This window comes from Phoxinus phoxinus (assembly GCF_949152265.1).
Source record: "Phoxinus phoxinus genome assembly, chromosome: 25".
Lineage (NCBI taxonomy): Eukaryota > Metazoa > Chordata > Actinopteri > Cypriniformes > Leuciscidae > Phoxinus > Phoxinus phoxinus.
In genome coordinates, this window is record NC_136900.1 from 4,282,510 (window position 1) to 4,305,669 (window position 23,160).

The following is a 23,160-nucleotide window of genomic DNA, read 5'->3' on the forward strand; positions in this document are numbered from 1 at the left end:
TTTGACAGTGCGTCCCTCCTTCTTCCCGGGTTTCGGCACCAGCGTAACGCAGTTAGATGTTGTAGGAAGAAGGAGGCGGGAACCGGCGAACATTCAAAAACTTTAATACTAAAATAAACAAATACGAAATCAAAGTAAAGACAGCAGCCCCTCACGGATGACTGCTGTCACATACAAAACACAACATAAAATCCAGGCCTGACCTCTTTCGTTCATGTTGCTTCGTTCATGTTGCTTGCGTTTCACCGGTGTGTCTTGAATATAGCCTTCGAACGCATATTGCAGCCCCTTTTGCCTACTTCTATTGGACACTTTATTTGCTGCTTTGTAAAAGTTTGATAAAATGTCAGCAGGAAGAGCTGTCACAGCATAAGCCATGTTGATACCAAACCAGAGCCCAGATGAAGATGACGGACATAGCAACAGTAACTAAGGGGGGGCGGGGCTTAGCCAAAGGTGAATTGCGATTAAACTTTTAACTCATGTAAACGCAATACTTCGATCAAACTAATACAATTAAGCTCATAATTGTAGTAACCATAATCATATTAAACTACGTGGTGTACACCAATTTTAATTGCAATAAACACCTTAATCGCATTATTACCGCTCTGACCACAGTGCGCATGTGCTCGGTTCTACACGCGGATGCCGTGTGTTCTTAAAGGGATAGTTCACTTTGAAATTAAATTTTGGTATGTTTTAGCTTACCTGAAGTGCATCCAAGATGTCGGCGTCTTTGTCTCCGCCGTAGTTTCAATTTTGATATTTTTAGGTCAAACCGTTCTTGTCTGTCAGTCATATAATGCAGGTATATAGGCACTGTCTCCAAAAGCATGCAGAGAAAAGTCCAAATTAAACAATTCCCCATCGTAAGTGCACATTGATGGCCTAAGACACGAAACAAGAGGTTTGTGTGATAAAACGAACAGTATTTATATCGTTTTTATCTCTTTTACACAACAACGTCCAACTGATCTGTTTAGCGCCGTAGAGCGCCGGAATGCTCCGGAAGTGGTCTCCTGTCTCTGATTAAGTGCCACATATGGAAGTATCCTAGATCAGAATCAAAAAGACCAGTCAAGTCACATATGAACAAAAACAAATCTGATTATGACAACATTTGCCTTTAGTCTGAAAGTAGCCAAAGTGACACTTGTGTTATGAGACACCTCAGTGCATCACGTGAAAGGCTTTTTTAAGAGATCTTGTATGCATTCATATGTGAGCTCAGCGGACAGCAGAACTCTTCTCTCCCGTGCGCCGTCTATATCCACACACATCAGCGTCATAACCACCTCAGGTCAGCGCCTCTCCAATACAGGCCACATTAGCATCACACAACACCGAACAGCACAGGAGGTGACACGATGCTGGGAGGGGGCAAATTGCACCAGGGCATATCCGTCAATGAAATAATGATGTTTGAGTGCGTCTTGACAGGCATGCCATGAAAAAGGAAAGGATTAAAGGAGTGAGATGTTGATACACATGTTCAATTAGCCATTTGAGGATATGTTTTTGGCCATATAGTGAAAGTCAATGGGGTCCATTGGGGATCTATGCTTGAAAGCATATATAATTTTGCACTCATTTTATATACAAAATATCACAAACTAATTTTTGGCTGAGCTATTCCTTTAATATTTCTAGGTTGCATCTAATTTTCACTACCAATGGTTTCCAATGTTTCTTATCCATTAAATATTTTTGAACGGCGTATTTCCAATGTTTTGTTAGCTGAAGATCAGTACACAACACTACAACATATAGATGGACTGTACGTCTATCACTCACAGTTTTATTCAAATTCAATTAAATATGTTGTCTACGGTCTATTGTTACGTTCTTGCCTTAGTCTGGGGTCAAGGACAAAGACAATGCATCTCTTTAGAGATAATGTGCTTCCTCCCAGACATATCTCAGAATTATGACCACATATCTCCTGATAATAAAATTTGGCAGGCAATTTTAACAAGACATCCCAACTCGGGAAAATGCATATTTTGTGTTGTCTTGGTCAACAACACCAGTTGTCGAAGGCCATCAGCTGCATCCTACAATAAAGCTCAACAGATTTTACTTGACATAACTTCTAGAGTTCAAGAAAACCTCAAAAGGATTCTGCTTGTAAACCATCATGCTTTATCAATGAGAGCTGAGCCTCATATCAACATGCCCAGGAGGGACAGTCCAGGTTTTCAAGTGACAAAAGGTGCTTGTAGTTTTCAGGTTGTACCTGGCATTGACAGTAATATATGTGTGGATGATCCTGGCTGCAGGGGCTGATGGGACTCCTGCCTGTCGGAATAAATATCAAGCCTTGTCATTGCAGGCTCATATCATCATACGCAGCACACCTGATCTCCTCCACTTCACAGACGATATTGGCCTCTATATATGTTAATAAAGCATTTTAAAGTGCCCGTGGCTACTGCTGACCCGGCTAGACAGTGTTTGAGAAATCCTTACATTTTTATACTGGTTCACACTAAAGTAGTGTGACTGCCTTTCATTTTCACTTAGCTACCATAGGAATCTTGAAGGACATCAACATTTCCATATTTATATTTAAATCTCCCTATGCAGTCTTATTGTGGATAAGTCATCAATACACGTTGAAACTCGTGAGTCATATTCATAAAGAGTGTTTTTGTGGCTCTTAACAGACACAAAATGCAATTAAAATATCTGTCCAACATGAACAGGGTCCTTACATGACAACAAGATGCGTTTAGCAACTTAGCCGTTGTTTAAATTCACCTAAATAGTGTTTTAGACGGCTTGTAGGATTTATTTTTTGTATTGTGATAAAACTTCTGTTCATTTAGCTTTTTGAGGTGACAGGTTTGCCAAACTACATTTCCCATGATTCTCTATGGCAGCAGCAATAAAGTACACAAATAAAACATTAGTTACACAGCTAATTAATAACTTCATTTCATTGTATTAAGCAGAAACATTCAACACTGAACTGATTTTAACTGAATAATGAGTTTACTATTGTCTTTCTGCTTTACAGCAGAATTTAATTACTTTTTCATTCTAAACCTACTTATATTTATTGTATAAAGTGCTATATAAATAAAGGTGTGTGTGTGTGTGTGTGTGTGTGGGGGGGGGGGGGGGGGGGGGGGGGGGGGTAAAGTGAAAAAGATAGACTGAAATGCATTTATGTTCAGCAAATAAAACTAGTGTCACCGTTATGTTCAGAACACGCACGGCTGCTTCTGATCCCGCATGCACTGTTTTATCCCCGACCCTGAAGAATAGGGAAGCCGTGGACGGACGCGTGATTGCACGGCGCACTAGAGCAGGACGGGCTCACAGTGAACTCCTGTGCTGAACACACTACACTAATTAGTTCCTGTCTTTTGAGGTAAAGTGCGGGAAAAATGTGAATGGGTTGGGAATGCTGGGCAAATTGCCCACTTTTGATTTTAGTTATGTCATCTGACTGAATATGAATTGCTCCATTGACTAATTAAAAGTAGCAAACCGTGGCTCAATGGAAAAAATGGCGGCATTTCTGCAAAATTATATTGCATTGCGTCAAAGTGAAATGTACAGTGAGTAGCACTAAAAGCGTGTTCAGTTTAACCAGTCAATGTGCACTAACAATGCTTTATTACGTTAGTTGTGCATTTTGCAGAAGTTTGGACATGAAATTTCTGGTGAGTGGCACTAAAAGGTTAATTGCTTTTGAAAACAACAACCCAGTCTCATTGTAAATAAGCGACTTTGCCTACAATTCTGCACCAATACGAAATATGTATTTATATTTATATTCCGCTGTTCAGGTGACACATCAAAGTCTGAAGTCAGTTCAGTGTTGATTCAGTTCCCTTGCAAAGATCAATTATTAAATTAGTTCATCTATGAAGCAATTCTGCAAAATCAATGTCGTCATCGTCCAGCTCAGTTCAGCTCTTGCACAACAGCGCCAGTGCCGTCAGATTGCACAATCGCTGGCTAAGAACACAATGCAGGAATTACAACAGAAACGGTCTTTAAAAAATGTAAAAATTTGCTCAACCAACCAGCGATTTAAACTGGATTTCCACCGGAGAAGTTTCTCCTCTTTGCCGTCTTCCGTGTGTCCATGGCGTAAAATGAGGGCGTGTGGAGGCGGAGACGTGAATATTTAGGGGCGTGTTAATCTAAGGACGATCGTTTTCATTTATCAAGAGGCAGGTATTGCGTACACCTGAATTTCAAAGGTACGGACAGCTTCATAAATCAGGCGGTGAGAGGAGTGTAAGCATAATCTTACGCCAACATATACGCCCGTTTCGACGCAAGATTGATAAATGAGGGCCAATGAAACTAATCAGACTGAGGGGCGTTTACGACACCGCTTTCAACTAAAAACGCAAAAAAAAATATGCGTTTGGCCATTCGATTACACGACAATGCCGTTTTCGTTGCCTGAAAACGCAAACTTTTGAAAACGGGTTTCAAAATGTAATTAGTCTACGTGTAAATAAGAATACAGTTTTTTTTGTCATTTTCGCGGATCCGTGCGGATGGGGATCGTTTTGACAATGGTGTCGTCTGTACGTGGAAAACTCAAAGAGAAAACTTCTCTGTTTTAACCATATCGTTGTCGTGTAAACGTAATCCTGACAACCAGATCAAAATATAACTTTGAGGATAATTTTTGTCAGTATTTATTATACATTTTTTATCTGTGCACATCAATAGGTTATATATATATATATTATTATTATAATTATTTTTTTTTTTTATTGGCACGAGGGCGGGGCAACCTGTCACTCACATGAGATCCGCCAATAGCAAACCACCATATCCAATCAATTCCCCATGGACAAAATCAAGTCCTGTCCTACTTTTTTTTCCTCATTCGAGTAACGTATCCCTCGGATATATGTAAAAACTGAAACATTTCCCTGCCGGTAATATAAATAATATGTTAATTTATTTCACTTTACATTTGCGATCTTCTCTCAAGGCTATTCATCTCTTTATAGTGTTTTGATGGGAAGATAAAGCTATACATCATCCTCCTGTCATTTTATGAAGCCAAATATTAATCAGTTTTCCTGGCATGAACTGTGTGATCTGAAATGGTCCAGCTGTGATATTTTCTGTGACCTGCGCCAGCTGGACCGATATACACATACTTATTTTCAGGGACATACATGTCCATGCCTGAAGCAGACAGCACATGTTAATGCAACAAAGCATCAAAATTCATCAATGCGGTGAAGAAACATGTTATCAGCGCGACACATTGGCATATAGTCACGAATATCAGCGCAGGAGATCATATTAGCTGCACATTCATTTAACCTTGAAGAGACTTAAAGTGTGTTTGTATGCCTATGCACTCGGACTGCATATCTAATTTAATCTTTAGTGAAGAATAGCTTAGGCCAAAAATAAGTTTATTATAAATAAATAATAATTCAGCAAAGTGAAACTATTGTTTAAGTGAAAACTGTACATTTCAAATGCCACATCTGATCAACATCCCGTCTCCAGTGACCCTCCGAGAGCCACAATGACGCAGTTGAACGTCTCCCAGCTGGACCGCGCTGATCCCAGACCACCCCGGACGAACAAAACACGACTTATGCTGAGAACAATACAATATGTATGTATCAAAACTAATAAATAGATACCAAGGCTCAGCCTGGCACGTCAGACACAATGGGGTGTATTAAAATATCTGGCTTGATGTCATTGTTCTCGGAGCAGTGTGGGGTTTATGTGTTTATGCCTGTATGAATGAGACGGGCTGGAGATCACAGAGCTGTCCTTGTCCCATACAGTGATGAGCCTTTCAGACGCCTCACACTCTGCCCTGTATCTCACACACACACACACACACACACACACACACACACACACACACACACACACACACACACACGCACACACACTCGTCCAGATACAACCCTGATCTGAGGGAAAACATCCTTCACGCAAACCGAAAATACAGTGTGTGGCTTTCAAAAGGTGTCCGGAAGCTAAAGTCACACTTAACAACAATAACAAATAATCCTGTCTTCGAAATAACTTCACTTTTTGGCGATTTTTGAACACCAAAGCATATAACAATAAAGTTTTAAAAATCGTTTTAACTCCAAAGATGTTCACACCAAGAACGATAACTATCATTTGTTGATCCACACAAAGTCTGTTTATTCTGTTTATGTTATACGTTTTGTTAGATAAAATGTGGTTGTTTTTTCACAGGGAATAATTTGGCAAGAACAACACAGTCGATAACACAACAGTTTGGTTTTTGATTTTTTTGGAAAATCATAACCTCATACATTCATGCGTTTTTCATGCTATCTGCTCTCGTCCATTCAGGGATAGGTTTAGATTTTAGGAATGGAGCTTCATATTAACATTTTTCATAAAACTTCTACATTTTCATAGGAATTGTTCAAAATTTGTATGAAAAATACACACCAGTGATTTTATTGGCATGATTTTGTTCCATGTTTGGTGATTTGGTGAAACTCAGCCTTAGCTAACACTGAAAAATCGATTCTCATGTGCTTATTTTTTTATGAAGATAAAGAAGCATTTCAAACTGCTGATATTACACTAATCTTACAAAATGCCTTCTACTCTAAAAAATGCTGGGTTGTTTTAACCCAATTTTGGGTCAAATATGGACAAACCCAGCCATTGGGTTACATTTTTTAATTTCATTTTTTATCCAACTTTTGGGTTTGTCCATATTTGACCCAAAATTGTTTTGAAACAACCCAGCATTTTTTAGAGTGCAAGTTAAAGTCCCCCTGCATATTTTATCCCTTAAAACTCATCTTTATTCACCAAAATTACATATTTAAAAGTTTTTTCCTTGAAAAAAATGATTCATGCCTTAAAATATCTTGAATATAACTCTACACACTTGCCTCATTTATTATGCATGGTTCTATGAATATGCAAATGAGCCCCGCCTCCACTCACTCACTCACTCACTCAGAGATCCACTGGTTGACGATCACACGTTGGTCTGATTGGTTACAAGGTAGTTTGTGACGTCAGAAACACCAGCGATTTCACACCGTGTTTTCTGTCTTTGGTTCACTGCAGTTTTAAGCAGAAAATACTCAGCAATGCTGTCGACTTATGAATTCACACATGATTTGTCTTAAAAAAGCATTTTAAAAACACCACATAGACATATAAACAGCATTAAATACTTGATTTTCACCACAGGGGGACTTTAACATTTTTACACCATGCACAACATTGATAAAAAAAAAAAGAGTAATTTTGAGTCAAACCCACTTCAAAAATAACCTTTGACCCCAAATGCAAATTCTTATTTGATATTTTCTTGCCAATGTCTTTTTATATTTGTTCTAATGGTATTCATTAATATTTTGAATTAGCTTTTATTTTAAAGTATATTTTGTTTATTTTTATTTTTTCCAACTTCTAGCTTTGTTTCTTCCGCTGGTTTAATAATTTTAGTACTTCACCTTCAAACTTATTTTATTTCAGCCATAAGGCAACATTTTGTTGAATGTAAAGTTTCTCCACCGTTTTTATTTTTTTCTTAAATGTGCTTTATTTCAATTGACAAAAACAAGTTGTAATAGTTTTAGATACAGTTAGCAAGTATTTTAGTATGAAATGTTGGTAACACTTTACAATAAGGGTGCACTAATAAGCATTAATTCATGCTTAACTAATGCACAGATAATACTGAATTAATGTATTACTAATGATTTTCTAAGCTATTCATTAATGATTGCCTCATTAGCAACTAATGAAGAGTCTGTCTGGTTAATATATTAGTTCATATATGAATTGTTATTAATTAAATATGTAATTGTGGATTAATTCCATAATCACTTATTTTATTAAATAATAGTGTTCATTAATTTGTTAATTACCACAATGAGCCTAATATGCATTAATACATTATTAATTACAACATTAGTAGAGTGTCAATTACTACAATTACTAGATGATGAGTTAATAATGATGTGCCTCAACAAGTAAAGTCACAACATAATGATTGTTAGCTAATGATTAATTAATCATTAATGACCATCACTAGAGTTTATAAAAGCTGTTTATTAAACACTGGTTTCCAAAAACATTGTAGTAATTGACACACTACTAATGCTGTAATTAATAATGTATTAATGCATATTAGTTTTCCTGTATTATCTGGAAGTTGAAATATAAGGCTTTGGCTCATTGTGGTAATTAACAAATTAATTAACACTATTAGTTAATAAAATAAGGTATTATGGAATTAATACACACTTACATATTTAATTAATAACAATTCATATATGAACTAATATATTAACCAGACAGACTCTTCATTAGTTGCTAATGAGGCTATCATTAATGAATAGTTTAGAAAATCATTAGTAATACATTAATTCAGTATTATCTGTGCATTAGTTAAGCATGAAATAATGCTTATTAGTGCACCCTTATTGTAAAGTGTTACCGAAATGGCTTTTAAATCCATAATGTTAACAGACACTTTAATTTATATGCATTCTGTGAATAAAATAAGTGTGTAGACCATCACCGTCCAGAACAGCCTGCCGTTTACTTGACCATAATTTAACTGAACAGCACCATCTATTGGAAAAATACATAATACAAATACAAAGATACACTCAGTGGTTGCTTTGCTGGACAGTGTGTGAATATAGCATTAGGTTCCTTATTTAAATGTAACCAGAAACATGATATGCCATTGTTTCACTGACTTCTGCATGGCTGAGTGTAGATTCACTTCATGAAACCAATGATAATGTGTGTAAGATACAGTGTGAGGGAAAACGACACTCCCTCTGTCAGGTTTCACTTCCTCATGAACAAAGCTCGGCTTCATTCTTTTATGAACAACAGAAAGAGAAAACATGAAAACGATCACTTCTGGAAGCAGGTTTAGCGTTTGCTGATTACTGGGACTCTGTTCGCACAGGTGAGTCAATGTTTCTCTTGATTTTCAGTGTGTTGGGCTGTAGATGATAAACCACATGACCAGAGCAATGTCAGATTTTCAATCTTCTGTTACCTGCACAACATCAGTCTTCTCGCCACATCTGCGAGCCGTTTCCTTCAGAGGTTTATTTATAGCTGTGTTTCCTGAGGAAGTGTGCCTTTACCTTTCACTGCGTGCATCGGATACACATCTGATGTTGTGTAATTTTGGGATCCGCTAACTTATAATTTTTTTCTTCATTACAATTTTTCGTCCATTAGAAAGAACCACTATAGAAGCTTTCGTGCATGTGTGCGTGAAAAGCATCATGGATTGTTTTCCTTTACTCAGTGTTGTCTGCTAGTGTAAATCCGCAGCTAGTCTGCAGTGGTAAAATCGGAAGGAGAAGTAACAAACTTTCTACAGGAAACTCAGTTCCACAATCAGCAATCTTTTAATTTTTTGCCTTACAAGAATAGATTGGATGCTAAGATATGCCAATGGGGTAAGTTGAGCCACCCCTGGTCTAGAGTTAAGGATAATACTTTGTTTAATAAAAAAAAAATTGGCATATCAAAGTATATGTGAAGATATTACCAGATGAGTTAAAGTGTGATTCTGTAATATACACTGAACAAAATTATAAACGCAACACTTTTGTTTTTGCCCCCATTTTTTACGAGCTGAACTCAAAAGACTATCTAAGACTTTTTCTATGTACACAAAAAGCCTTTTTCTCTCAAATATTGTTCACAAAATCTGTGTTAGTGAGCACTTCTCCTTTGCCGAGATAATAACTCACAGGTGTGGCACATCAAGATGCTGATTAGAAAGATTGATTATTGCACAGGTGTGCCTTAGGCTAGCCACAATAAAAGGCCACTCTAAGGCCTTGTCCACACGAACACGGGTGTTTTTATAACCGTGACTTTTTTTACGCGGTTCGCCCGTTCGTCCACATGGAAACGCAGTATCAGGTCACTGAAACCGAACATTTTTGAAAACCCCTGCCAGGGTGAGGATTTTCAGAGACGCCGGTTGCAGTGTTGTCGTGTAGACAGTAAAACCGGAGTTTTTGCCATGCGACGTCAAAGTGTGCGCCGTTATCCGCTGTGTTTGACGTCAGATTGTGCGCCGCCGACGGCTTCTGATTGGCCAACGTGGCTTTACGGTTAGGGTTATATCGCCGCCTGCTGGTGTGGAATGCTCTTGACGGCGCTTGATAGCGTGTTTTTGCGTTTTCATGTAGACAGAGATTTTTTCAAAAACGCAAGAGGAAAAACTCCGGTTATAAAAATACCCGTGTCCGTGTGGACATGGCCTAAAATGCACAGTTTTATCACACAGCACAATGCCACAGATGTCGCAAGTTTTGAGGGAGCGTGATATTGGCATGCTGACTGCAGGAACGTCCACCAGAGCTGTTGCCCGTGAATTGAATGTTCATTTCTCTACCATAAGCCGTCTCCAAAGGCGTTTCAGAGAATTTGGCAGTACATCCAACCGGCCTCACGACCGCAGACCACATGTAACCACACCAGCCCAGGACCTCCAGATCCAGCATCTTCACCTCCAAGATCGTCTGAGACCCGCCACCCGCCAGCGGCTGCAACAGTCGGTTTGCATAACCAAAGAAGCTCATCTAGATGCTCGTCGTCCTCATCGGGGTCTCGGCCTGACTGCAGTCCGTCACCGTAACTGACTTGAGCGGGCAAATGCTCACATCCGATGGCGTCTGGCACTTTGTGGAGGTGTTCTCTTCACGGATGAATCCCGGTTTTCACTGTACAGGGCAGATTGCAGACAGCGTGTGTGGCGTCGTGTGGGTGAGCGGTTTGCTGATGTCAACCTTGTGGATCGAGTGGCCCATGGTGGCGGTGGGGTTCTGGTATGGGCAGGCGTATGTTATGGACAACGAACACGCGTGCATTTTATTGATGGCATTTTGAATACATAGAGATACCGAGAGGAGATCCATTGTTGTGCCATTCACCCACGACCATCACCTCATGTTGCAGCTGATAATGCACGGCCCCATGTTGACATGAAAACATCCCAGTTTTTGCATGGCCAGCATACTCACCGGACATGTCACCCATTGAGCATATTTGGGATGCTCTGGATCGGCGTATACGACAGCGTGTTCACGGTCCTGCCAATATCCAGCAACTTCGCACAGCCATTGAAGAGAAGTGGACCAACATCCCACAGGTCAGTGTGAGGCAAATGGTGGTTACACTATATACAGCAAAACTGCACATTTTAGAGTGGCCTTTTATTGTGGCTAGCCTAAGGCACACCTGTGCAATAATCATGCTGTCTAATCAGCATCTTGATATGCCACACCTGTAGATGGATTATCTCGGCAAAGGAGAAGTGCTCACTAACACAGATTTAGACAGATTTGTGTACACTATTTTAGAGAAATAAGCCTTTTGTGTACATAGAAAAAGTCTTAGATCTTTGAGTTCAGCTCATGGGGGCAAAAACAAAAATGTTGCGTTTATAATTTGTCTCAGTGTGTATATAGTATATACTGTAAAAAAAGGTACTGCCTTAAATTTAAAGTACAATCTACTTGGATGATTAAGTAATTTCAACTTAACCTACATTAAACTGACTGAGTAATTGAGTTGAATCTTATATAACTGAAAAAGTTGAAAATTCCTTAACTTGTTTTTATGAGTTAAAGCTATTTAAAAAAACATGTCATCTTATTTTGTAATATATATATATAACCTGTTATATACCTTTGCAGAAAGCTAAATTAGAGCACATTGTTATGGAGGACGAACTAGAACCACACGACAGCAAGACATCGACTGCTAAAGAAACAGTTTCGCCAGAGCAATCCTCTCCACAGCAGGAGACATTCTTCAATAATGGTCAGTTGGAGTCAATCTGTGTTTAGTATGTGAGATTATGTGTTGTGGCATTAGCACTGTGTTGATTTCATGTGTCCTGACAGCAGAAGAGGCTGATGTGGGCTTTAGCGCCTCCTGTCTGACCACAGCAGAACTGCAGCAACACTGGAGAGCCGTGAAGCAGGAGTTCAGGAGCATCAAACTGCTGTTCGACATCCCCAGCGCCCGCATCACAGAGCAACCCATCTCCAAATACGTGGTATTTCAACACTTACAATAACTATCAAAATGAAATTGAACTTTAGTTTCTATTTTTGTTATTCCAACATCATAATTCCATTATTTAATAACCTTTCATCATAATGTAATAGCTTGCTCTGCCGCTTGAAGGACTTTCCTTCTTGTCTGACGTCAGCAAGGCCTCGTATTTTTAACCGCTCCCCGTTTGCACGTTTCCATTTATAATCAAAGGAAGTGCTGCATTTTACATTCAAATTTATTTGTTTTGGAAAAAGGTTGGTCAATATGAAAGCGTTTCCGCTACAGAATAAAAAAAAATTCACAGTCTCGCAATTTTGACTTTTTCCCTGCAATTGACCCCGCAATTGACACGCCCGAAAATCGGCACTGGCCAATCGTGGCTTAGCAACCGTAACTAGGCGCGGGAGGTCTGGCAAGCTTTGGAGCGAGGGAAACATGCCGAAGCGTTGTGCTTATGAATTGTGCAAATCTGATACCCGGTGTCGTAAAAGTTTGGACGGTGGGGTGGAATTTTTTTCCTTCCCGAAACCTAAAAGCCGAGGGGAGAAATGCTGGCGTGGATCAAGCAGTGTGGGACGCCCCATTCACAACTAATGTCGACAGGATTTACAAAAACACCTATTGCTTAGAAATAATGACGGTTCTTTGTTCATAATGCATATATTTGAACATAAAATAAGACGATTAAAGGCAAGACGGAGGCTCACTGACATACTTTAAAATATATTTCAGCATTTTGTTAATCGACGGCCTAATACCCCTGAGTAACGTTCCAATCCAATCCGATCGCGGCTCTCCCGGTGTTAGTGTTATTCCACAAGATTTATGGATAAGCTGTTTGCTTTAAAGTTATAATTATTAGATTATAATTTATTTTCACATTTCACTTACCCTGCTGTGCATGAACAGCTGTTCCTCAATTTGTGTTTCCCATTTGAATGGTCGGCGTATGAGGCGCTGCTGCTTGCGCTGGGACTAGCCTATAGGCTTTAGCTTCATTTTTGATGAAATTATTCTCGAATCGGTTGCATATTATGTTGTGAATATATCCCTCGAATGCACACTACAGTCCCTTCTGTCTCGCTCTCTCAGATATTTCACCTGTTCGCCAAAAATTACTAATTATATCCTTGGGAATGTCTGACACCGGTGCATACACACTGTAATAGACGTGCCAGGTACGAAAGCTTGCCAGGCATAGCAACAGTAACTAAGGAGGGCGGGGCTTAGCGAAGGGTCAATTGCCGAGTCTCACAAAAAAAGTCAGAACTGTGAGACATAAACTCTCAAATTCGAGTTATAACGTCAGAATTGAGTGATATAAAGTCACAATTATCTTTTTCTTTATTAATCCATGGTAGAAACAAGCTTTCATAGATCGCCACCCAGCAAACAGAGAGCATTCATCTGACATTAGTGTATGGTTCTCATTTGATTATTATTTTTGGAAACCTAAAGGGAACATAAAGGGCAGTGTTGTAGTCGAGACCAGCTCATTTGAGTCCAGGCCGAGACCAGAAGAGGGTCTGACTGATTCAGACAATGTAAATCAGTGTGTTTTGGGGTGAATGAAGCCTGGATACTCTTCAGTGTCACTTGAATCTCCGCAGCTCTGCTCTAGAGACACGATAACACAGAGCAGATCATATGTCCAGACCAGACTCGGTCCCAAGTAAAGGCGGAGTCCTTGATGAGACCAAGACTATGAAAACATGGTCCTGGACTCAAGGCTCAAGTCTGGTCCCAAGTGCTACAACACTGCCTTATGCCTGATACAGACTGTGTGATTTCAGCAATCCTATAAGATCATTATGTAGACTGTACGATGATGACACCTATTGAATTGTAGGCTACGACGCAAGTTAGTGTAGAAGAATAAAACGTCATCAGCATATGCATGCCAATTTTGCAAATGGAGCTTGAGGAAAGTAGTTTTAGCGCTGTGTCGCACTGATCAATACACCATTTCATGTTGCAGTTTTATTGGCTAGTCAATAGATGTAGATTGTAGCAGAAAACACACAGAGATGATCATGCTAAATTTCTGACACTGTCAGTAGATTATCGCAGGCTATCTTTGGTCGTAAGACCGTGACAACGGCCATCTTTGAACCTCTCTCACCGTAGAGCCACCGTTTAGGAGCCACAACCACAGAAATCACCACGATTGGTCATCTTTCATTTGGGACAGCCCAAAATTGTACAATGTGTACCAGGCAATACGGTTAAAAAACGTTTAGCCGTACATGTCTTAACCCCTTAAGCGGCACCCCCTTTTGAAAATGCATAAATTAAGAAAGTTAAACCGAAAAAAAGTTTAAGTTTATGAACATTTACAATGTTAAAAATTGTATTATTCATATTTTATATAAAATATATTTTTTCAAAACAAGGAGGACTCCAAAAATGCAAAAAAAATCGAAGCCAAAAATCTGAACAAGTTGCGTTTCAAATTTTAGGTTGATATCTAAAAAAAAAATCTTTCAGTGAGATTTAGTTTGGGCGCAGTACCAAACTTTTCCACTAGTTGACATTACTGCCCGTATAAGGGTGCCTCCATTTCCGTTGTTTGAGTGATCTGAACCATTATTTTTACAATTTTCATACAATTTATGAAGTAGACATCCTATTCAGAAGTAGTTCTGGAAGTTCGGCAGATTTTGAAATTAATTAAACCTCTAAGAAACACAAAAGAAGACTGTTACGTCTGTAAATACGACTCGTACTTGAGCTTAGTTCACTTCTTTATTCTTCTGTTTCCTCATTTACATCACCGAACTGTGTGTCGAAAACATTCAAAACCTTTACGTCACTTCCGTTCCCAATCCTTAAAGGAACACTCCGACTTTTTGGGACTTTAGCCTATTCACCTTATCCCCCAGAGTTAGATAAGTCCATAAATACCTTTTTCATCTTTGACGCACCCACCGCTAGCCTAGCTTAGCACAAAGACTGGATGTAAATGGTTGCAGCTAGCATACTAATCCAAATAAGTGACAAAATTACGCAAACATTTTCCTATTTACATGTTGTGATTTGTATAGTCACAGAGTGTACAAAAAACAAAGTCACATGAGACACAGACATATTTTAACCGTATAAATACTGGGAACTATATTCTCCGAAGGCGAAGCACTGCTACTTGGGCAGATTGATAACCGCAGCACCTGAGACGCGCCGTTGTTTCTTCTGTCAACAAAACCAACGTGACTAACTATCTATTAGCGGACGTGAATGGTGATCATGGCATAATGTCCCTTGATAATCTCTTTAGGTGTGTTTGGATCAATATCCAGAGCAAGTAGCCATTTCTTCATCCGGTCAGCGTTTTTAGTTGGAATTCTATGAAACATCATGGTATTACCTGGTCTGGTCTCCCCTGTTTATTGTCACAGCTCTTTACAATACAGCGAAAACCCATGATTGTAAACTACGCTTTTACTATTTATAAATTGCTGACTCTGTTACCCAAACTCTGAACGAACTCTCTGCTCCTCACCACGGCGCGTCTCAGGTGCTGCGGTTATCACTCCGCCCAAGTAAGCAGTGCTTCGCCTTCAGATATAGTTCCCATTATTTATACGGTTAAAATATGTCTGAGTCTCATGTGACTTTTATTTTTTGTACACTCTGTGACTATACAAATCACAACATGTAAATAGGAAAATGTTTGCGTTATTTTGTCACTTATTTGGATTATGCTAGCTGCAACCATTTACATCCAGTCTTTGTGCTAAGCTAGGCTAGCGGTGGGTGCGTCAGACAGACTTATAGCACGCACGGAGATGAAAAAGGTATTTATGGACTTATCTAACTCCCAAAAAGTCGGAGTGTTCCTTTAAAGTAACAAGCATTCGCTCTATCTTATTAATGTAAAAAACATATTACTTTAACTAAACATCAGATTATTATACTAAGCATGCAACATTCTCACAGGCCCATACACTAGAGCCTCGCTCTCCCCAGCAGAGTACTTTTGTTCTGTCAGGTTGAATGCCCGAGAAGCAAAAGCCACAGGCCGTTCGATACCGTTCTGGAGTTGTGAAAGAACCGCGCCAGCGGCAATAGCTGAAGCATCACAAGTGACCAGTGTGGGGCAGTCAAGACTGAAGTGGGCCAAAACAGGTGGGCTCGTCAACAGTTCCTTGAGCCTGCGTACAGCGTCTGAACAAGCCGAAGACCAGGTCCAAGTAGCATCCTTATTTAGCAACTGGCGGAGAGGGTATGTGATGGTGGAATATTGAGGCAGGAAACGCATAAAGTATGTTGTCATCCCCAGAAACGATGCGACTTGCGCTGCGGACGAAGGCTCTGGCACCTGATGTATAGCCTCGATATTGGAGTGTAATGGTGAAAGGCCCTCAGCTGAAACATGAAAGCCAACGAAGTCAACCTCTTGCACCGCAAATAAGCATTTCTCTTCGCGTCAGATTATTTTGACTGAGGGCAGCAAAAGTGTCCCTTAAGCGCTGTTCGTGAATCACTGCATTTAGGGCATGGACAATGACATCATCAAGGTAAATGGCAATACTAGGGACACTGGCCAGGATGGTGGACATGATTTTTTGGAAACAGCTAGGTGCCGAACTAAGTCCAAAAGGCATCCTCGTATAACGGAATACGCCAACATGTGTAACAAATGCAGTAAGATTCCTACTGTCTGGGTGGAGGGGGACCTGGAGATAACCTTGGCGAAGGTCAAGTTTGGAAAAAATTGTTGAGCCGTAAAAGTGGTTCGATGATACCCTCTGCTTGCAGTTTACTGAGTTCTGCTGTGACTTCCTCACGCAATGCGGCGAAGCGGCTGAATTACTGGTTTCACTGTGGGGTCCAAGAGAGGTTGGTGTGCGAAAGCAGCTAAGCACCCAAGGCCTTCAAACAGTGTTGGCCATTCTAGTTGCCAAGGACAACTGACGGTCAGAATTTGAGCCCCCTTGTTGTCTAGTAGAGAAAAATCCAGACTCGTAAACAGGTCCAGTCCGAGGATATTGCTGCCATGGCGAGTAATGTGGAATGGGGAGTTAGATAGAGCTTTGGTGCCATACTGGACAGGCGCATGTACAAGACCAATAACATCAATTGCAGAACTTCCATATCCAAACAAATTCAGAGAGGGTGGGTGGATGGGTAAGTGTGAGAGGAAACGATCATAAGTGGCCATATTGAGTAGCGAGACTTTAGCCCCCGTGTCCAGTAGCAAAGGAATACAAGAGTCAGCTATATTAACAGTGCATGTAGAAAACCCTGCTGAATTAGTGTTGATTGAATGGATAATAGCAGGGGTTGTAGAATTAGCACGCGGGTTTTGCTGTGAAGGGGCTTGAACTGGAGCAGACGACAACATTTTGCAAAGTGGTTAAGCTTTTGACAGCGTCGACATGTTTGTCCCCGTGCAGGACAGTCAGGAGCACGTGATGAGTGTCTAGTTGAGCCACAATTTCCACATCGGCGCTGAACTTGAGGGTATGCATACTGTATGTCCGCACTCGAAGATATATCTGCCTCTGCCCCGTGAACTTGTGTGCATTCTAGCAGTGCATTGGGAAGCAGACTCGATTTGAGATGCCAGAATTACAGCTTTCTCTAAAGTGAGATCATCATCTTCCAATAGCAGCCGCTCCCGAATGAGTGTATTATTTGTTTTCTCAATTAACTGATCTCGTATCATCTGTTAAAGTATCAAAACAGCACGGTTTTCCCAGCCCTCTTAAATCAGCGACATATTGAGCAATCGACTCAACAGCGCGCTGTCTGCGCTGTCGAAACAGCAGCCGTTTCAGCAGGAGACTCTGTTTCTTTTAAAAGTGCCGATCTAACAGTGTCATCGCAGCAGCGTAATCATCCGCGTCTCCGAGTGTGCGAAACACACGCTGTCCTTCGGCTCTGAGACAGTGAAGGAGTATGGCCATTTTCCGCTTCGTCGGGACAGCATCGAGGCCCAATGCTAAGAGGTACGTTTCAAATGATCTTTTCCATTGTTCCCATGGGACCGTTGGCTCGCCGGGATGAGGCAAAAAAGGACTCGGGGGAGATAAAGACAGCATGGGAAAATCATCTGCCATCCTAGTCGCCAAATGTTACGTCTGTAAATACGACTCGTACTTGAGCTTAGTTCACTTCTTTATTCTTCTGTTTCCTCGTTTACATCACCAAACTGTGTGTCTAAAACATTCAAAACCTTTACGTCACTTCCGTTCCCAATCCTTAAAGTATTAAAGTATTTGTTATCTTATTAATGTAACAAACATATTACTTTAACTAAACATCAGATTATTATACTAAATAAGCATGTAACAGACGTATGTGCATTATAGCTCGCTGCCACATCACAAATGGTGAATCTATTATTATTTTCTTTATATTTAAAACATTTTCAGACCTTTTTTTCTAAAAGAATTGAATGGATGCTATCTTTTGAACTCTTGGCATGAAAACAAACTTTTTCACCTTCTTCTACCCTTTCTACCCTTCTTTCATGATTTTTCATGTTCATCACTATTTCAAAATAAAGGTCTGAACACGCCTTAGGAGTATGAAAATATTATTGTTGCAAATTGTTAAAAAATACGGCTCCTCTGTAATTTATTTTGTAAATCAGTCACCAAATATGTAAACTAGAGATTGTAAGCTTTCAAATGATATATAGTTTGTCAAGATTAGTTTAGGTTTAGTATAGGATATTTACTGTTTTAAATATGTAATGGCTGTGGCTATAGGTCTAAGTTCACGGCTGATTTCTGTCCTTCAGGTGTACCAGATCGTGGTGATCCGCTCGGGCAGCTACGACTGCAAGCGTGTAGCTATCGAGAGGCGCTACTCGGACTTCCTCCACCTTCATCAGGAGCTCCTGCTGGACTTCAGTGAGGAAATGGAGGACATCGTGATGCCCAGGAAGAAAATGACGGGCAACTTCTCCGAGGAGAACATCGCTGAGCGGCGCGTGGCCCTCAGAGACTATCTAACTCAGCTCTACTCCCTCCGGTTGGTCCGGAAATCCCAAGCGTTTCAGGCGTTCTTCACTGGTCAGGAACTGAAAGCTGCATATAACCTCCTGCGCGGGGGCCGCTTTTCCCGAGCGCTCGAGGGCCTCCAGACGGCGTTAATAATTCAGGAGAAACTGTCTTCTCACAACCCTACTTTGGTGATACCAACCTTGTGCGCCATATTGGTGTGCCAACGGGATCTAGAAGACTTTGATGCAGCATTTCAGACTGGCAGACGAGCTCTTCCCACAGTGAGACGCTATGAGCTCCGGCAGTATCACGGGCCCCTGCTGGAGGCTCTCGTTGATTTGGGCTACAGTCTCGAGTTGCCCGTGGCCCAGTTACAGGACGAGTTGACCAGAGTTCGGGACGCCCCACACGGGCAGGTGTCACTGGTGTCCCTTAAAGAACTGGTGGTGCAAGAGTTTGTATAATCAGTGACAGCTGTACCTTAGTGTTTATAAACATTATTTGAACAAATCCCCTAATGAGTGTAAAGTCCCACAGACTTACATTGAAGGAAAGACTTGAGCCATATCTAGAGACCAGAATTTCATGGAGACTTGGGATGGGCTCTTTTGACTCGGGCCAAAAAACCCTGAAAAATACCCCGAAAGCAACCACCAAGATCACACTAGCAACCATCGAGCAATGCCCAAGACCCCACACAGAACACCCTAGCAACTGCATAGCAACATGCCCCACCCAAATGTCATCACCAGAACATCAAAGACATGAGGACATACGCCTTTGACTTAGGGCAGTGTGCTTGTATTTGTTTTCATGAACCCAAAAGGTCCCACTTTATTTTACATGTCTTTACTACGTACTAACATTTAAATTAATAATTTGATATAATGCAGTTTATGTGTACATACATGTTTTTACATTGTACTTAAATACCTGAATATAATTACATAATTAATTTCTGTAATTACACTATTTACCCTCCCTTACACCTTTACCCACTAAACAGCACAGGTGTTTTGCAATACATCAACACAATAAGTACATTGTACTTATTTTTGATGTGAGTACATAGTAGTTAAAGACACCTAATATAAAGAGTGACTGCCCAAATTTGTAATATTTCATATTTAATTTTCTCAGCAAACCTTTTCCATTTATCTTGGATGACGGTGAAAATTAAATGTCGGTGGTTTACTTTCGCAAGTTAGTCTGAATTACTTTCACCAATTCTGAACATTTCAATCCAGTGTTGTTATTGTTAACTAAAACTATTAAAGGGGTGGTTGAGTATGATTTCACTTTTCTAACTTTAGTTAGTGTGTAATGTTGCTGTTTGAGCATAAACAACATCTGCAAAGTTACAACGCTCAAAGTTCAAAGCAAAGGAAGATATAAATTCATCAACTAACCATTCAGAGACGTCCTGTTGCTTCTACATGTTGTCACTTCTTCTTGAGTCTCTCCATCTTTGTCTGACTCCGTTTTAAAATTAAAGGCAGAAAATTTTCACACACGCTCTTGAAACCCCGCCCTCTGTGCAGCTCATTTGCATTTAAAGGGCCAGGCACAAAATGGTGAGTTTTTGCAAACCCTCAAAAAGTGACAACTTTAACATACTATATAAAAATATCTGTGGGGTATCTTGAGCTAAAACTTCACACACACACTCTGGGGACATCAGAGAATGGCATTTTACCACCCCTTTAAAAATAATTTTCGCTAATTCAAATAAAGCTGAATTAAATTAAAATATACATATTAGATAAAAAAAATGCAAGTAACTGAAACAAAATAAGTTTAACTTAAAGCTACAATATGTAATTTTTCATCACAGAAGTCGCATTTTGAAAACAATAACCAAGGCGAAGTGAAGGAGAGTGGAGCGATGGGAGATCATCCAGAGATATGTGGTATATTTCGGATAATTTACAAATCATGTTCACCAATGAGGTAATAAATTAGTTTTTGTATTACCTATTCGTTTGATCACACTATTTTATGTCATCATGATGAATTAGCTGCAAAGAACGTGAAATGTAATGCTGTATTAGCCTGTTAGCCTGTTACAATCAATAATCGTGAACTGACTATTCAACTTATAATCGAATCACTCATCATGACTGAACGACACAGCAACGCCGTGCGAGATACTATCATAGACATAGATCCTCATTAATGAGGAATCTATGTATAGCTATATATATATATATATATATATACAGTATATATGGTATACATGGTTTCTACAAGCGGAAACCGAGGATAGCGCAGATATTACGTCATTGATAGGCAACAATCATTATTTAAAACTATAGAATTTCTCTGGATTTACACATCCTTGGGAACTTTTGGGATAATGTAAGTACACAACTGCATGACGCATATCACACTGTGAAAGTGTTTTCTGAACATTTTATTACAAAAATCATACATATTGTACCTTTAATTACTGGAAAAAAACTAACTAAAACTAAAATAAAAAATATAATATTGCAACTAAAATTTAAATGAACTGAAAATATTAAATATCTAATATTAATAAATACTATAATAGTATATAAATAACACTAAAATTACACTGTTTTTTGACCTGTCATATAAAAACTTTAAACCACAATGGGATAATTCTTAAAAAACATAACAATTTTAATAAAATCATTTGTTTTTGTATTTGATATATTTATACAATAACAAAAACTCACACTGAGTGATTCACTCTGTGTTTGATTCTTGCTTTGGGAAAAAGTAGTCCTGGTGTAAAAATCCCGGACGAGCCACCAAATAATGATTTGTAAGTCAATATTACAATGCGAATATCTTCTTTCATGGAAGCATCAGATACTAATCTAGTCTTGTCTACTACTTACCGTAATTGTCATAAAGCTTTGAGAAGAGTCAAACTAACTTAGAAAATATCTATTTAAAAATACAGGTGTGAAAACAATATTTATCATTTTGTGACAGCATCTTTCACTTTAATCACTTACATGAAATACTTCATACTGTCCCAGAACAACAAATATTATGCATATGTGACCATCTGACTTATTTCATCTCATTAAACTCCAGAAAGCAGTTTCTTTCAGATGCATGTCACATGATTGGGGCGAACTATCAAAGCTCACCTCATCAGACACCCTGGGGTCCGCTGGTCCCATTCTCCTCCAGGGCTTCTCGCTCTGTGATGGAGGTTTTCCTATAAAAACGTACTCGGTTACTAACGTAACCTCGGTTCTCTCTAGGAGAGGGAACGAGTACTGCGTCGAATCGACGCTGCGGGAAAGATATTTCTTTGTCGAGATTGAAGCCCAAAAATTAATCCTTAATTTTGTAATATGTAAAACGCTTTTCTGTAGCATACAACCCTAGGCGGAGCAATACAGCTCGCCCATTGGCTGCTCCGCCAGAAAAGCACAGCCTATGGGAGGCCAGTGACGCTGACCAATGAGGGCGCTTCGCGCCCTTCTGCGTCATCTCCCGCCGAAACAGGCGTGGCCTAGGTCTATAAATACCAAGCATAGCTGCTTCCACTCCGATTTTTGTCACAGAAGCGACACATCGTGGGCATGCACGGCATGAGACGCAGTACTCGTTCCCTCTCCTAGAGAGAACCGAGGTTACGTTAGTAACCGAGTACGTTCTCTTACGTAGAGTTCTCTCCTACTGCGTCGAATCGACGCTGCGGGAACCCCTGTAAGACGCCGTGCGTGCTCTTGGACCGACCCAGACACCCGAGGGCGCGCGCACGCGCCCCGGCATGCCAGAGCCTACACCAAGAGTATACAGGGAGAGCGGCTAGGATAGCATCATCCCTTTATAATAGGGCCCCTAGGGGCATAATAACATATATATGTAAATAATAGATATATATGGGGGGGGGGTAAATAGCATGCTCATGGGACACATTGTCGGTGAGTGATGCTTAAACATTAGTGACCTGGGCCGCAGTGCGGGGCAGGAACACTATACCTGGTCTTAGACCGAGAGCAATTTAGCCTGCAACGCGGGAACCTCTAGGTTATAGAACCTTATAAATGTAGACGGGGAGGCCCAGCCTGCCGCCATACAAATATCATGCAAAGAGATTCCGCTATACCAAGCCCACGACGAGGCCATGCCTCTCGTAGAATGTGCT

General features: G+C 40.1%; 1 protein-coding gene across 2 annotated transcripts; it reads left to right on the top strand.

The window, feature by feature from the left end:
• The first annotated feature begins 8,795 nt into the window (after positions 1–8,795).
• Positions 8,796–19,661, top strand: snx20 (sorting nexin 20). 2 transcript variants are annotated; one of them, XM_079603038.1, is made up of 4 exons: positions 8,796–8,947; positions 11,706–11,832; positions 11,916–12,070; positions 18,821–19,661. In XM_079603038.1, the coding sequence occupies exons 2-4, from the start codon at positions 11,730–11,732 to the stop codon at positions 19,487–19,489; spliced, it is 927 nt and encodes a 308-aa protein (XP_079459164.1). In that variant the 5' UTR covers positions 8,796–8,947; positions 11,706–11,729; the 3' UTR covers positions 19,490–19,661. The 2 variants fall into 2 exon arrangements, with proteins under 2 accessions (XP_079459164.1, XP_079459165.1); XM_079603039.1 differs by having other exon boundaries at positions 8,836–8,947; positions 11,919–12,070.
• The last annotated feature ends 3,499 nt before the right edge of the window (positions 19,662–23,160 follow it).